The 16,835-nt window shown below is 38.2% G+C and overlaps 1 protein-coding gene across 11 annotated transcripts in view; it reads left to right on the top strand.

The window, feature by feature from the left end:
* The window catches only part of LOC133659722 (microtubule-associated protein tau-like), a 124,786-nt gene that overhangs the window by 97,950 nt on the left and 10,001 nt on the right, over nt 1–16,835 (top strand). For 3 of the 11 annotated variants that reach the window (XM_062062378.1, XM_062062434.1, XM_062062406.1), the window contains 8 exons: nt 4,833–4,885; nt 4,974–5,009; nt 7,335–7,499; nt 7,582–7,696; nt 7,813–7,869; nt 10,457–10,767; nt 13,613–13,705; nt 14,006–14,098. In XM_062062378.1, coding sequence (XP_061918362.1) covers nt 4,833–4,885; nt 4,974–5,009; nt 7,335–7,499; nt 7,582–7,696; nt 7,813–7,869; nt 10,457–10,767; nt 13,613–13,705; nt 14,006–14,098 — 923 coding nt within the window. The other 8 variants (XM_062062389.1, XM_062062441.1, XM_062062399.1 and 5 more) reach the window with 5 other exon arrangements.

Here is a 16,835-nt window from a genome sequence, read left to right as displayed (position 1 = left end):
ATTAAATATTGGATAAAAACAATATATTATAAACTACAGTAGTTTTATGGAGTACAGTACAGCATTTGCCTTGGAGAGCAGACTTCTCCAGTATCTCCTTCAAGCTGCTTCTCCGTCAAACACACTAACAACAGCATCTTCATATTTTCATAGATAAATGTTCACTGTTTAGATACTATTTTACCGGCCTTGGATGGCGTTGGACTCTTTCTGCTTCAGTGTGGTGCAGACTATCAGTGATACGCTCGAATTGCTTCACCAAGTTGGCAACAAGCTCGATCGTGGTTTTTGATTATTTCTTTAATTCAATGACTGTCATCCACTTCTTCTCAGCACTGTCCTTCATACTCATTCGTTCCCAGGGTTGGAAAAACAAAGTTATGTCCATATCTAGCTATCGGTTACACTAGTTGTTTGTTCTGATCGGGGTACACTGTGGCATTTGCTACACCAACTAGTGGTGGGGAGGCTCATAACCCAAATTTTTGCTCGGAACCTAAAGCGTAATATATAGCCGAGAGACGACTCACACCCAAAAAAAAACCTAGTAAGCTGGGGCACTCGTATCTCGAGGTACTACTGTACAATGTTTGAAATTTAGTCAACCCCTGTTGAAAGTCATTGTGAGATGGTAGAAATACTTTGCTTTTACATAGTACAGATGTACTTCAGTTTTCGTAGACCATTTCGGACAAAAACCAATGCAAAAATGTGGCATAATCATAAATGACAAAAGAAATGAATAAATTAACATTCAACATCACTTTTACTTTTATCGAAGACTTTTTGGTAAAGAATGCCAGAGCCAGGCACACGCCACCTTCATACCTTCCTCAATAGTGTTGCTCACCTTTTTTTAATCAAGGTGCTGGCACTCGCAACTAGGGATGATGTTTGATAAGAAATTATCGAGTTTGAGCGCATTATCGAATCCTCTTATCGAACCGATTCCTTATCGATTCTCTTATCGAATCCAGATAGGTTGTTGTATATGGAAAAAAACACTATTTGGTTTAACAAAAGCTCACTTTTATTTTATAAGAAAAATGTAAAATAAAATAAATAAATAAATATTGACTGTTACCCCCCTAAAATTTTTAAAAAAAAAAAAAAATATTGACTGTTACCCAAAGTATATTAAGTGGGATTTTTCAGAAAAACAAATATATACAGTAACAAAAACAACCTGTCTCTGTGATCACTATAGGTGTATAAATAATAATATAGTGTTAAATAAAATCAGTCCCTTGGGCACAAAACTGAAAATAATACAGCTCTCCAAAAAGTGCACTTCTGCTGCTATTGGAACATACTAACTACACACACTATGACACTAAGAACATCACAGTCATCAATCAATTCTTCTTCCAAAAAATTATTTCGATGGTGGAAATACACGACTGGCAGCCATTTTAAGTCCTCAAAACATCCATTGAAACAGTGCACAAAAATCGTTTTTCAATAAACATCATAGTATTAAATTTAACCACTTTCCACCTTAATATTGAGTTACATAAACAAGTTAAACAGTTTACTTACAGACTTATCTTTTCCACGGCTTGCAAGAGCTAACACAACTTGTCTACTTCTCAATTGTCTAATGAATTGAACTGACGTCGCCAACCCGGAAATGCCCAAACTAATGACGCGTAGTATTTTCATATCGCCACAAGGTGTCAGTAAAAGTCTACAATCAAATGGGCATAACATTGGAAATGCCCTGTGGGACGGGATTCGTTCCCAGGGATTCGAATAAAGAACCAACTCTTTTTCTTTACTATAGTGGTCTCGATAACGGGAACCGGTTCTCAAAAAGGGATGCGAGTCCATGGAATCGGTTCTTTTCTTATCGAACAACCGGGAGAACCGGTTTCGAACATCATCCCTACTCGCAACTTTCTTTGGACCCATGGTCTCTTATTTCGCAGTCTTACTCAATTAAACATAAACAGAGAGTGAGTCACCAGCACATGGGATTATTTGTTTGGGTGGAGGGATACGCAGGCATACGCACTAGTCTTGTTAAATGCAATATTTATAAGTCATAACAGAATCGTCATCAACTAGGGATGTCCGATAATATCGGCAGCCCAATATTATCGGCCGATAAATGCTTTAAAATGTAATATCGGAAATTATCGGTATCGGTTTCATAATTATCGGTATCTGTTTCTAAAAGTAAACTGTATGACGTTTTAAAACGCTGCTGTGTACACGGACATAGGGAGAGGTATAGAGTGCCAATAATCCTTAAAGGCATTTCCTTTGCGTGCGTGCCGTCCGAGTCACATAATATCTACCGGCTGTTCTCATCACGAATTAATGCAAGGCATTCTTGGTCAACAGCCATACAGGTCACACTGAGGGTGTCCGTATAAACAACTTTAACACTGTTACAAGTATGCGCCACACTGTGAACCCACACCAAACAAGAATGACAAACACATTTCGGGAGAACATCCGCACCGTAACACAACAGAACAAATACCCAGAATCCCTTGCAGTACTAACTCTTCCGGGACGTTACAATATAAACCCCCCCGCTACCCCCTACCCCCACCCACCCCAACCCCGCCCACCTCAACCTCCTCTTAGTCTCATAGCATGTCCCAAATTCCAAGCTGCTGTTTGGATAGATAGATAGTACTTTATTGATTCCTTCAGGAGAGTTCCCTCAGGAAAATTAAAATTCCAGCAGCAGTGTACAGAATTGAGTTCGAATTTAAAAAGTAAATAATGGGGGTATAAATGGAAACAGAATAGAAAAATATTACAATAAGAATAGAAATAAAAAGCAACAATAAAAATATAACGGTAAAATAAGAATATAACAAGAGAAACTAGGCAGTAGTGACCATGTTATGAAAAAGTATTGCACTGTTTAGATATATGCGTTAAAATGTAATATCGGAAATTATCGGTATCGGTTTTTTTATTATCGGTATCGTTGTTTTTTGTTGTTGTTATTGTTGTTGTTTTTTGTTTTTTTTATTAAATCAACATAAAAAACACAAGATACACTTACAATTAGTGCACCAACCCAAAAAACCTCCCTCCCCCATTTACACTCATTCACACAAAAGGGTTGTTTATTTCTGTTATTAATATTCTGGTTCCTACATTATATATCAATATATATCAATACAGTCTGCAAGGGATACAGTCCGTAAGCACACATGATTGTGCGTGCTGCTGCTCCACTAATAGTACTAACCTTTAACAGTTAATTTTTCTCATTTTCATTCATTACTAGTTTCTATGTAACTGTTTTTATATTGTTGTACTTTCTTTTTTATTCAAGAAAATGTTTTTAATTTATTTATCTTATTTTACTAATTTTTTTTAAAAGTACCTTATCTTTACCATACCTGGTTGTCCAAATTAGGCATAATAATGTGTTAATTCAACGACTGCATATATCGGTTGATATCGGTATCTGTAATTAAAGAGTTGGACAATATCGGATATCGGCAAAAAGCCATTATCGGACATCCCTAGCACTGTTATTGTTTTGAGGCATGTTAAAAAAAATAATGCACTTTGTGACTTCAATAATAAATATGGCAGTGCCATGTTGGCATTTTTTTCCATAACTGGAGTTGATTTATTTTGGAAAACCTTGTTACATTGTTTAATGCATCCAGCGGGGCATCACAACAAAATTAGGCATGATAATGTGTTAATTCCACGACTGTATATATCGGTTGATATCGGTATCTGTAATTGAGAGTCGGACAATATCGGAATATCGGTAAAAAAAAAAAAAAAAGCCATTATCGGACATCTCTATCATCAACATTTTTGATGACAATTCAAAAACTCAAATGTAAAGATTTATTTTGTTGCATTCCGAACTGACCAACCTCATCCAGGGTGTTCAACTTGAGAGGTTCCACTGCTTCTTGAATATTAACACGTGATCATAATCTCGCATTGTGGCGCATCGGCTCCTCTTTTGACGCCTCTCTGCTTCAGATAATGACAAAACTATCATGACAAAGCAAATCGCCGCCCTTCCCCCGACCCGCAGTACCACCCGGGGTGTGCCCAGGGGGGACTCGCCCGCTAAACAGGCCCCTGGCAGAGGAAGTAAAGTATCACGGAAAGTTCCCAACTTTCATCCGAGAGAGGAGATGAAGAAGAAAAAAGGTTCCAATTCACTTGTTGTAATGCTCTGTGTTTGTGTCAATGACACCACGGGCAGCCGCGTTGCAGTGTTGTGGTTAATCCTGTCTCTCCTCTCTGCTAGTAGGTGTCATGCGGAGGGCGGACCATCGTAAGGTCTCCGCCCTCCAGAGTCGAAAAGGTGTAGCCAAACGCCCTCGGCCCGCTGCGCTTCACGCCCCTGCTAGACGCAGAGCCACAGGTGAACACTTGTCACCGGGATTTCTGCACCATGGATCGAGAGAGTGCCAGTAAATAGCAGTGGGCTTGATTAAAAGGAGATGATGTGGTACACATTGTGTAGTTAAACAATGGCTTAAAAACTGGCCATAGGGTTATTGATGACTGCTCTCTATCTATTGGTGACTGTAAGCAGGTGCACTGTGGCTGGCAAACATCTTGTGCTGCAAAATCCTTCTTTCTTCTGCTTCATATTTTAGCTATGTTTTGCACTTAGTTTTCTATGATTGTCACAGTAATGTTTTTTTTCTTTCTTCCGGCTATTTGACTTGTTTTGCTGTTGTGTGAAGAGACTGACCACAATGTTGACCTGGGTATGGATGCAGCATTCCATCTGAGCTGCTGAGTTTTGAACACCCTGCATTCCCAAATTGCTCCCCCTGTTGCCTCACGTTGGCCATTACAGCGAGTCTGTTGTGTCTCTGCAGGCGTTGAAAGCTCCCAGCCTTTAAGTGTCCACCAGTCCAGGGAGAGACCAACTGTAAGTGCCTGCTTTTTTTCTCTCTGTATATTGCATGAAAACATTTTTATTTTTGCATGTGTGTCTTTCATTCTGTGTTGCATGCCAGCCTCTGTCTTTGCACCTGTCTCGTCAGAGAAACTCTGTAAGTATGGATATCATCTATATAAAAGTGGATATCCTTCTTCCTTAATCTTCTTTATAGTAGTACCTCAATTAGAGATGTCCGATAATATCGGCCTGCCGTTATTATCGGACGATAAATGCTTTAAAATGTAATATTGGAAATTATCAGTATCGTTTTGGTTTTTTTTGTTTGTTTGTTTTTTTTTTGTTTTTTTTAAATCAACATAAAAAACACAAGATACACTTACAATTATTGCACCAAACCAAAAAACCTCCCTCCCCCATTCACACTCATTCACACAAAAGGGTTGTTTCTTTCTGTTATCAATATTCTGGTTCCTACATTATATATCAATACAGTCTGCAAGGGATACAGTCCGTAAGCACACATGATTGTGCGTGCTGCTGGTCCACTAATAGTACTAACCTTTAACAGTTAATTTTACTCATTTTCATTAATTACTAGTTTCCATGTAACTGTTTTTATATTGTTTTACTTTCTTTTTTATTCAAGAAAATGTTTTTAATTTATTTATCTCATTTTATTATTATTTTTTAAATAGGACCTTATCTTCACCACACCTGGTTGTCCAAATTAGGCATAATAATGTGTTAATTCCACGACTGTATATATCGGTATCGGTTGATATCGGTAATTAAGAGTTGGACTATATCGGAATATCGGCAAAAAGCCATTATCGGACATCCCTAACCTCAATTTAAGACCTTAATTGGTTCGGTGATGGAGCTCTTAACTTAAAACACTTCAAGAAACAATCTCAAGTCAACATCGCCCTTTGAAATCAATTTAATTGGTGCTTGCCTTCCCATAACAGCACAATTTTAACATGTTTAAAGTTCAAAGAAGAAATAATGTATAAAACCAATAAAATAGACTGTACGACAAACAACTACCGTATTTTTCGGAGTATAAGTCGCTCCGGAGTATAAGTCTTGGTGATGTAAACATAGGGACTATAAATAGTTTGTCTGCGTTAGCGCTTACAATAAGAATATCACTGGTTAATATTCAAGTCACAAAATATAAATGGAGTATTGTTGGTGCTTTTTGAATGGTTATCAGATTTTTTGGGCGGAATAGTGGAGCTCCACTTTTTTTATTGTAATTCTAAGGTTTTATCATTATTATACCGGCCGCCTCTTTGAGCTGTAATTAGACCCACTTAACATGCTTCAAAACTCACCATATTTGACACACACATCAGGACTGGCGAAAATTGCGATCTAATCAAAAAACCAAACCCCAAAACTCAAAATTGCGCTCTAGCGCCCCCTAGGAAAAACACAGACAAAACTGCGTGTAACTTCCGGTAGGAATGTCGTAGACACATGAAACAAAAACCTCTATGTAGGTCTCACTTAGACCTAGATTTCATACACTGACATCCTTCAGCAAAAATCAACAGGAAGTTGGCAACTCCCCTTTCAAAACAAAAGTTTTGTAAAAACAGTCACTTTTGTCTCTTTGAGCTATAATTTGACCTCCTTAACATGCTTCAAAACTCCCCAAACTGGACACACACATCAGGACTGGCAAAAATTGCGACCAATAAAAAAAACCCAACCCCAAAACTCAAAATTGCGCTCTAGCGCCCCCTAGGAAGAAAACACAGACAAAACTGCTCCTAGGAAGAAAACACAGACAAAACTGCTCCTAGGAAGAAAACACAGACAAAACTGCCTATAACTTCCAGTAGGAATGTCATAGAGACATGAAACAACAACCTCTATGTAGGTCTCACTTAGAACTACGTTTCGTATATTGACATTCCCCAGCAAAAATCAACAGGAAGTTTGCAATTCCCCCTTCAAAACAAAAGTTTTGTAAAAACCGGTCACCTTTTTTCAAACATTATCTCCTCTGAGCGCGTTTGTCGTGTCGGCTTCAAACTAGCACAGGAGAGAGATTGAACCCTTCTGATTAAAAGTTGACGAAAGAGTTTTAATTACTGCTCCGGTTTGGATTTTATGTGCCGTCAAAGTCGGTCCCGTCCATCGCTGCTTGCAGCTTTAATTTATGTTTAATATTTAGAATGCATTAAAAAAAATCCATCCATTATCATGTATTTCATGATGATTGTGAACGATAGGCAAAACTCCAAAAAGTGCAGTTCCCCTTTAAGTTGAGATACTTCTGTATTCTGTGTTTGCTTTGGCTTGTACATAACCTAACTATACATTTGTGTCTGAATGTATAATAAGAAACCATAAATAGATTAATGTCATGTCCTCTTCTACCGGTCTCATGTCATCATTTATCCATCTGTCTGTCACTCCATTTATGTGGCATGCTTCCCCTCATCTTGACACGGTCGCCACCCAGAGCCCCACACGGCCTGTTATGTTAAAGATGGCAGTGCAGCGCCGGGGGTCCGATCAGCAATTACCCCGCCCCGCCTCTGCCTGTGGTCCTAAACGGGGCCCCCAGGTGGAGGCGGTGCTCAGTGTGGCCCGCCCCACCTCTGCATGCTCCCACCCTCTGCCAAAGGTAGAGTGAATGAGGTGGAAGAAATGTGCGCAATGGACCCTGCAGAAAAAAAACATGTGACTGACTGGACTTTGTGTTCCAGGAGAGAGCGTACCGCAGCCCGGAGAAAAGGTCATCTCTTCCAAGGCCGTCCAAGTCTCTGACCCGCCACCTTCCGGCTGCTGAACAAGAGGAGAGTAGCCCCTGCAGGCCAGCCTGTAAGCTGCATGCAAAGTCAACCTTCACACAGTCATCCCATTTTCATGTCTCCAGTCTAACTTACTCTAATTCACCATCCTGCTATATTCCACTTCTCATTTTGCATCACTTGAAGCTTTCAGCAGCGAGGCCAAGGCCGACAGCAGGTCTGGAAGGGCCCCTAGTATGTCAGGTAGAGCTCCTGTTGGCATCTTCTTAACCTCTTTTGCAACATCCACTGACAAGTGTTTTCTGTTAGTGTTAGTATTTTCTTTTGTTCCTTGCAACTTACATAAACACATTGAAAAAAATCTTACTGCCTTGTGCATCCCACTGAGGAAATAGTTCAAAATAACCAATAATCAAAATGTGCATATTACAAAAGACCTCCGCAAATCTTATCAGACTTCAAGTCAGTGAGCATACAATTCCACTGAATGACCAAAAAAGGTCACACATTAAAAGTGTGTTGGATTATGGACTATCTTTTGCTGTGGCATCATTTTCAGCAACATTTATTTCTGTCCAGAGTTGCATTAATTAGTTGATTGGACCACCAGTCTAATCTAGCACCATGAATTGATTAACTTAAACAAGTTTAAAAACGTATTCGGGTGTTACCATTTAGTGGTCGATTGTACGGAATATGTACTGTACTGTGCAATCTACTAATAAAAGTCTCAATCAATCAATCAATCAATCAATGCACCTGCTGGATGTTGTGGTTACACGTGGTCTGCGGTTTGTGAGGCCGGTTGGATGTACTGCCAAATTCTCTAAAATGCCTTTGGAAGACGGCCTTTGGTAGAGAAATGAACATTCAATTCACGGGCAACAGCTGTGTTGGACATTCCTGCAGTCAGCATGCCCAACTGCATGCTCCCTCAAAACTTGCGACATCTGTGGCATTGTGCCGTGTGACAAAACTGCACATTTCAGAGTGGCCTTTTATTGTGGCCAGCCTAAGGCACACCTGTGCAACAATCATGCTGTTTTAATCAGCATCTTCATATGCCACACCTGTGAGTTGGGATGGATTATGTTGGCATAAAGAAATGCTCACAGTGTTTCCCATAAACTGCCAAGATACCTGTGGCTATGGGCGTGGTCACCATGACATCATCGAGCAATTTGCATAATTTACTACAATGATATGATTTTCTCTAAAAAGGCTCAAAAAATGTATACTTACTAATTAATAACAGTTTTGTTTTAAACGTCCATCCATCCATCCATCCATCCATTTTACAATATAATTACAACACTTTATGTACATATTTATATACAGATTTGAACAATAAGTTATTCACTGAAATATATTTATTAATTGTGGTTCTTACAAAAAATATATCTTATAAAATATAAAAGCTAAAATGTCTCTTAAAGCTCTGCCCCTTTAATTAGTGCATACTAAATCATTTAACTTTCGCCTACTACTACAACCATATTATTTACCAGCAACATAAAGTGAAACAGAGGCAGAGGTGTCCTGCCACAGTCAGTAACAAATAAACAGAAAACAGTAGTGGTCAAATACAAATAAGGCAACAAGAGAAGTATCCTACACTTCTCTTTTGTAAAGTAAATCTCAACAGCCGATATGGGCATCTACATCAACTATATGATTTGCCCGAGAAGCTGGAAAGGACAAAAAAAAAAAAAAAAAAAAAATATTTTATTTTATATTTTATTTGTGGTGGACGTAATTCTTTCGTGGCAGGCCGCCACAAATAAATGAATGTGTGGGAAACACTGGCTCACCAACACAGATTTAAACAGATTTGTGAACAATATTTGAGAGGAATTTGTCTTTTGTGTGTATAGTAAAAGTTTGAGTTCAACTCATGAAAAATGGGAGCAAAAACTAGTGTTGCGTTTGTATATAATTTTCTTCAGTGTATATATATGTGTGTATAAATACACACATATATTCATAAAAAAATTAAGTTAAAAAATATATTTTAAAAATACATATACCGGTAAATAAAAGAAGCGACAGTATTTTTTTTTTGTAGTTCTAAGCGTATTTGTTTTGCTTTTCATTAGAGATGTCCGATAATATCCGATAAATGCTTTAAAATGTAATATCGGAAATTACCGGTATCGTTTTTTTAATTATCGGTATCGTTTTTTTTGTTTTTTTTTAATTAGATCAACATAAAAAACACAAGATACACTTACAATTAGTACACCAACCCAAAAAACCTCCCTCCCCCATTTACACTCATTCACACAAAAGCGTTGTTTCTTTCTGTTATTAATATTCTGCTTCCTACATTATATATCAATATATATCAATACAGTCTGCAAGGGATACAGTCCGTAAGCACACATGATTGTGCGTGCTGCTGCTCCACTAATAGTACTAACCTTTAACAGTTAATTTTACTCATTTTCATTCATTACTAGTTTCTATGTAACTGTTTTTATATTGTTTTACTTTTTTTATTCAAGAAAATGTTTTTAATTTATTTATCTTATTTTATTTTTTAAAAAGGACCAACCATACCAGGTTGTCCAAATTAGGCATAATAATGTGTTAATTCCACGACTGTACATACCAATATCGGTTGATATCGGTATCGGTAATTAAGGGTTTAGTCAATATCGGGATATCGGCAAAAAGCCATTATCGGAAATCCCTACTTTTCATGTTTATACTCAGTTTTTCCCAATACATTTGCATCATCGTCACCATCATCGCTATCATCAAATGAAACATCACAGGCCAAGTCCGTTTTCTCTCTTCCGTTAAAGATAATTGTCTTCCGTCACGTCAGGTACGGACTCGGGACGTCCCTGGTCGGCCCGCAGCGGCACCTCCACCCCCGGCTCCTCGGCGGTCACGCCCGGCAGCCCCCCAAACTACTCCTGCCGCACGCCTGGCTCGCGCACCCCCGGCAGCCACACGCCCAAGTCCTTCAGCGTTCTGCAGGAGAAGAAGGTGGCCATCATTAGGACTCCGCCCAAGTCGCCTTCCTCGGCCCAGCGACAGCTGAAGGTTCTTAACCAGCCCCTTCCTGACCTCAAGAATGTAAAATCCAAGATCGGCTCCACCGCCAACATTAAACACCAACCCAAAGGTGGACAGGTAACAGTACTGATACCATTTTTTAAAGTTTAGTAGTGATGAGGAAAAACTTGTATGTATGTTTAATACTAAGCTTTGACTATTCTCTCCTTCACTCTCAACCTCTTTTTGACTTTCTTCTCTTGTCTTGACATATTTCAATAGCCCGGAAAAATCCATCCAAACTTACGGGGTAACTGAGACAATTTAAAAAGTTAATACCCAGAAAGGGTGGCAGCAATCATTTCCTGTGGGATCAATTTCTTCGGCCTTCCTCTATTGATAACTAAAAGCAGACTGAATTACTTAAGATAGACTGACCATACGTCCTATTTTCCCCGGACATGTCCTCTTTTGCGGGGCTGGTCATGGCGGGGTTTCTTAAATGCCTCAAATGTCCGGCATTTTGAGTTAGGGTTGCGTGTATTTTCAATGTACATTCAGGGTTAAGAAGGGGTTAAAAACAAAAATTGCCCCCTCCAGCTCCATGCGGGCCTGAGTGAGGACAGCCTGTTTTCACGTCCGCTTTCCCACGATATAAACAGCGTGCCTGCCCAATCACGTTATTCCATACGAGGCGTTCGGCATACCGCCGATGAGCATGGTGCAGATGGGGAAGATCTTCTCGGCGCCCGTGTTGGCGCACACGTTGCTGGTCAGGCTGCTGAGGGTGAAGTAGAGGGTGGCGGTGTACGAGCTGTGCACCGACGGGCCGCCGACCGTGTAGTTGACGTGGGGCATCTCCAGGCGTTTGCCCGGCTCGTGGAGCCATCCTCGGGGAAGAGACGGGAGGACAACAGGGTGACAAGAACTAAATCATCCAGACTAGAGATAAATTGTATTATTATGTTTATCTTACCTAAAAATGAATATATTTATTAATTTATTTTTTTTTTAAACTAAATAAATTTTTACTATATTTTGCTAAAAACATCAATATTAATTGTATTTTTATTTGTATTTTTTCTGACTCCTTATTAAATCCAGCCATAGAATTATACATTAAAATAAACATATTTGAAATAATTAATTTTAAATGATCATAATAATTCATTTAAAGTGACCATATTTAATTATTAAAATAATTGCTTGTTTATCAACAACTTTAGCATTTTATTCATTACATTTTGAAGCTCTCAGAAGCCAAGTTATGTTATATTCCTTAAGATTTATTTATGCAAGATTGAAGTATCAATTATCTAAACACAGTTTTTTTTGCATATTTTCTGGATGTAGATATATATATATATATATATATATATATATATATATATATATATATATATATATATATATATATATATATATATATATATATATATATATATATATATATATATAATGAAATACTTGACTTGGTGAATTCTAGCTGTAAATATACTCCTCCCCTCTTAATCAGGCCCCCGCCCCACCCCCCACCTCCTGAAATTGGAGGTCTCAAGGTTGGCAAGTATGGTCATTGCTCAAAACCTAATATTGAATCAAAATCAATGTTATTATGAATTATTGACCTATCCAAGGTTCTGATTACATCACATCAAATATTCCACTTTGAAAAATATTTTTGGTGGAATATTTTGCATATTTTGTGTGTTTTCCATTAAAAACATAGTTTTGTTTGACAAAAAAGGGCGGAAAACAAACAATCAAAAAAACAACATAAAAAAAACTAAAACATTTTGAAATGAGGGATAGATCTGAAGTTGATGTTGACTCCAGAGATTTTAAGGGTTAAATATAAAATGTATATATGCCCTGGCACACCATTATCATCATTTCATGACCCAAACAAAACACTTTTTACACTTTTATACTGAAATAAATACACCTACAACGTATTAAATAAAACCATAGAAAAAGCTATCAGCAGCGGTAAAGTTTAGATCCATGAAGGAAAGAAGAAAGTGACTGAATGTTTATAACTGAATACATTTACTTGTGTATACACATTTGTTTTCTTTTTTTATTATTTTGTTTTAATGAATTAACGTTTATGACAACCTTTTTCCAAAACACAATATATAATGTGAGATATAACAGGATAATGCGTACGTTTATCATTTGTTTTCAAAACGCTTACAAAAAAGTGGAACCCCAAAAATTTACTGTGGGACCCCATTTTTATGACTTGATGGAGTCCAGGGGACCCCATTTTGAAAATTCCTAGCACCAACACTGCTGTCAACAGAGGAGAAAAAATGCTTTATTTAAATAAATATATTATTTATAAAGCAAGTTTGTGTATCATTGGCAAATTTTCACTTACGCATATATGTGTCCTCTTTTTGGGATTTCAGAATATGGTCAGCCTACTTAAGAGTATAACACAACAAAGCACAGTAACTGTAAATACATGTTAAATATACACGTAGATACACATACTGTCCGCCCTGAGATCGGTAGGTCGTGAGTTCAAACCCCGGCCGAGTCATACCAAAGACTATAAAAAATGGGACCCATTACCTCCCTGCTTGGCACTCAGCATCAAGGGTTGGAATTGGGGGTTAAATCACCAAAAATGATTCCCGGGGCGCGGCCACCGCTGCTGCTCACTGCTCCCCTCACCTCCCAGGGGGTGAGGGTGATGGGTCAAATAGAATAGAAAGTACTTTATTGATCTCTGGTGGAAATTCAGCACCACAGTTCGCTCACAATAGACAATAATAATAATAAACAATATAATATATTATATATATAATATATGAATAATGTAAATATATTCTACATTTAAGTGCAGAGAATAATCTCACCACACCTAGTGTGTGTGTGTGTGACAATCATTGGTACTTTAACTTAATTTAACATTAATAAGCCATTTAACATTGAGGCACACATAGTTTTTTTTTATTATTTCTTTGTGATCTAGGTGCACATTTTAAACGAGAAGGTGGACTTCAGTCATGTTCAGTCAAAGTGCGGCTCCAAGGATAATCTGAAGCACGCGCCCAAAGGAGGCAATGTATGTACGGCTCTCTCTTTCTCTCTTCCTGTTCTCTTCCTCGCCTCTTTTTTATTTTGGATCCTTCCATTCCTCTTATCTCTTGAGTGAATGTTCAACAATCGTCTTTTACGGCTGTGAATTCAAACAGGGGAGGCAAAAACTGCCCAGGTGGTGGCAGAAATGAGCTGAAATACAGAACACACCCTTTCTGGTGATAGAAAGGTTCAAATTGGAATAGTTCCAATGGAAGAGGGGCTTCTGTGGAAGTAACGCACCTCCTCCTTTTGTCTGTTAAAAAAAAAACCTTGTCATTCCCAGGTCATGATTCCGAGCGTTAAATTGGACTTTAGCCATGTTCAGGCTAAATGTGGTTCCCTGAACAAACTCCAGCATGCTCCAGGCGGAGGAAACGTAAGTGACTCAACATTTTTTTTTTTTAAAACATTCACAAAAAATGCATTCTTATGTTTATTCATGAGGCTGTCATTGAAAGGTCCAAGTGACGCATTGCGTTGAATAATGCAAACTAAGGGCCTGATCTACTAAAGCAGGGATGTCCATTTGCGGCCCGCAGCTAATTGTTTACCGGCCCGCCACACATTCTGCAAAAATTGCAAAATTGATATTGCAAAAATTTTAAAAAAAACATTTAAGAAAAGTGGAAAGAGGTGAAATCTAACAAGAAAAAGTTGCAATGTTGACACAAAGCTGCCATGCAGGCTGTTTTTTTTCTTTTGTCTTTATTTTTCTTTTTTTTGCCATTGCTAAAATAAAATAAAAAGACTAAAAATCTGTTATAATGAATTTTTACTTAAAAAATATCACTTAAAAATGTTTTATGTGGAAAAGATATTGCATATATTGTGTGGTTGCCATATAAAAACATCAAAGTTTTATTTGACAAAAGAGCATAAAACAAACAAAATAATAGTTCAAACGTAAAATCGACAGATATATCTGAAGTTGATCTTAATTTAAGTGTTAAAATTTTTTAAAAAAAACTAATAAAAATGTATCACTTTATGAGTAGGGGACCTTTTGGATTCCAAATATATTTAGTAGGATTTTATTTAGTGTTCACTGTGATTACTCAAAAATATTAAAGAATTAAAATCAATGGTGTCCTGCATTATTGATCTTTTAGGGCTCTAATTACTAAATACTGCATATTTCAGTTTTACTATAAAAAACAAAGTTGTCTTTGACAGAAAACCTTTTTTTGTTTTACTTTATATCAACCTCAAGTTGGTAGAGATTTATTGTAAGCGTTAAATAAAAAATAATAATAATAATTTGACTTATTTGACAGTTTATTGACTGAGACCCTTTATGGTCCCCGGGTGCCCTAAAGGTTAAAAAAAAAAAAATCCATATATTTTGTTAAGGTTTGAAAATGAAAAATATCAAAATGGCCCCCGCATGCTTATATTTTTCTGTGTACGGCCCTCAGTGGAAAAAGTTTGGACACCCCTGTACTAAAGGTTTGAATGTATTTAAACATGAAAACTTTATAAAACACATAAAGCTGACTTACTAAGCTCTTGCGCAGAGGATTGCATCTCACAAATCAGAATCAGAATTATTTTATTAATGCCTGAGGGGAAGTCAAGATTTTCAGCACAATCCCATTCAAGATCAGACAAACAATACAGGGAGACAGAACAGGATCGCTGACGAGTCTGCCTACTTCTGTCCGGCGATTAGTTGCAAATCGTGACTTTATTGAAGTCTAGCACACAGCCAGTCCAACAAAACACTAGCCACACCCCGCACTCATGCTACCGCTCCCTCACCTCGCTCGCCCACACACTCACCTCACATGCTGTCACATATTAAAGGGCCACACACACACACACACACACACACACACACACACACACACACACACGCTACTTTCATAACACATGCTAACCCATTTGAAGCGTCACCACCGCATTCAAGCAGCCTCTCCTCGGCGAGTCAGGCAGGGCTAAAGCAATAACAAATGTTTTTATAGCAGCAGATATACAAACCCCGTTTCCATATGAGTTGGGAAATTGTGTTAGATGTAAATATAAACGGAATACAATGATTTGCAAATCCTTTTCAACCCATATTCAATTGAATGCACTACAAAGACAACATATTTGATGTTCAAACTCATAAACTTCATTTTTTTTTGGCAAATAATAATTAACTTAGAATTTCATGGCTGAAACACGTGCCAAAGTAGTTGGGTAAGGGCATGTTCACCACTGTGTTACATGGCCTTTCCTTTTAACAACACTCAATAAACGTTTGGGAACTGAGGAGACACATTTTTGAAGCTTCTCAGGTGGAATTCTTTCCCATTCTTGCTTGATGTACAGCTTAAGTTGTTCAACAGTCCGGGGGTCTCCCTTGTGCTATTTTAGGCTTCATAATGCGCCACACATTTTCAATGGGAGACAGGTCTGGACTACAGGCAGGCCAGTCTAGTACCTGCACTCTTTTACTATGAAGCCTGGCATTGTCTTGCTGAAATAAGCAGGGGCGTCCATGGTAATGTTGCTTGGATGGCAACATATGTTGCTCCAAAACCTGTATGTACCTTTCAGCATTAATGGCGCCTTCACAGATGTGTAAGTTACCCATGTCTTGGGCACTAATACACCCCCATACCATCACAGATACTGGCTTTTCAACTTTGCGCCTAGAACAGTCCGGATGGTTCTTTTCCTCTTTGGTCCGGAGGACACGACGTCCACAGTTTCCAAAAACAATTTGAAACGTGGACTCGTCAGACCACAGAACACTTTTCCACTTTGTATCAGTCCATCTTAGATGAGCTCAGGCCCAGCGAAGCCGACGGCGTTTCCGGGTGTTGTTGATAAACGGTTTTCGCCTTGCATAGGAGAGTTTTAACTTGCACTTACAGATGTAGCGACCAACTGTAGTTACTGACTGTGGGTTTCTGAAGTGTTCCTGAGCCCATGTGGTGATATCCTTTACACACTGATGTCGCTTGTTGGTGCAGTACAGCCTGAGGGATCGAAGGTCACGGGCTTAGCTGCTTACGTGCAGTGATTTCTCCAGATTCTCTGAACCCTTTGAGGATATTACGGAGCGTAGATGGTGAAATCCCTAAATTCCTTGCAATAGCTGGTTGAGAAAGGTTTTTCTTAAACTG

The sequence above is a fragment of the Entelurus aequoreus genome, linkage group LG01, assembly GCF_033978785.1.
Source record: "Entelurus aequoreus isolate RoL-2023_Sb linkage group LG01, RoL_Eaeq_v1.1, whole genome shotgun sequence".
Taxonomy (NCBI): Eukaryota; Metazoa; Chordata; class Actinopteri; order Syngnathiformes; family Syngnathidae; genus Entelurus; species Entelurus aequoreus.
Note: the sequence above shows the minus strand (reverse complement) of the source record. Positions and strands in the feature narration are given on the sequence as shown.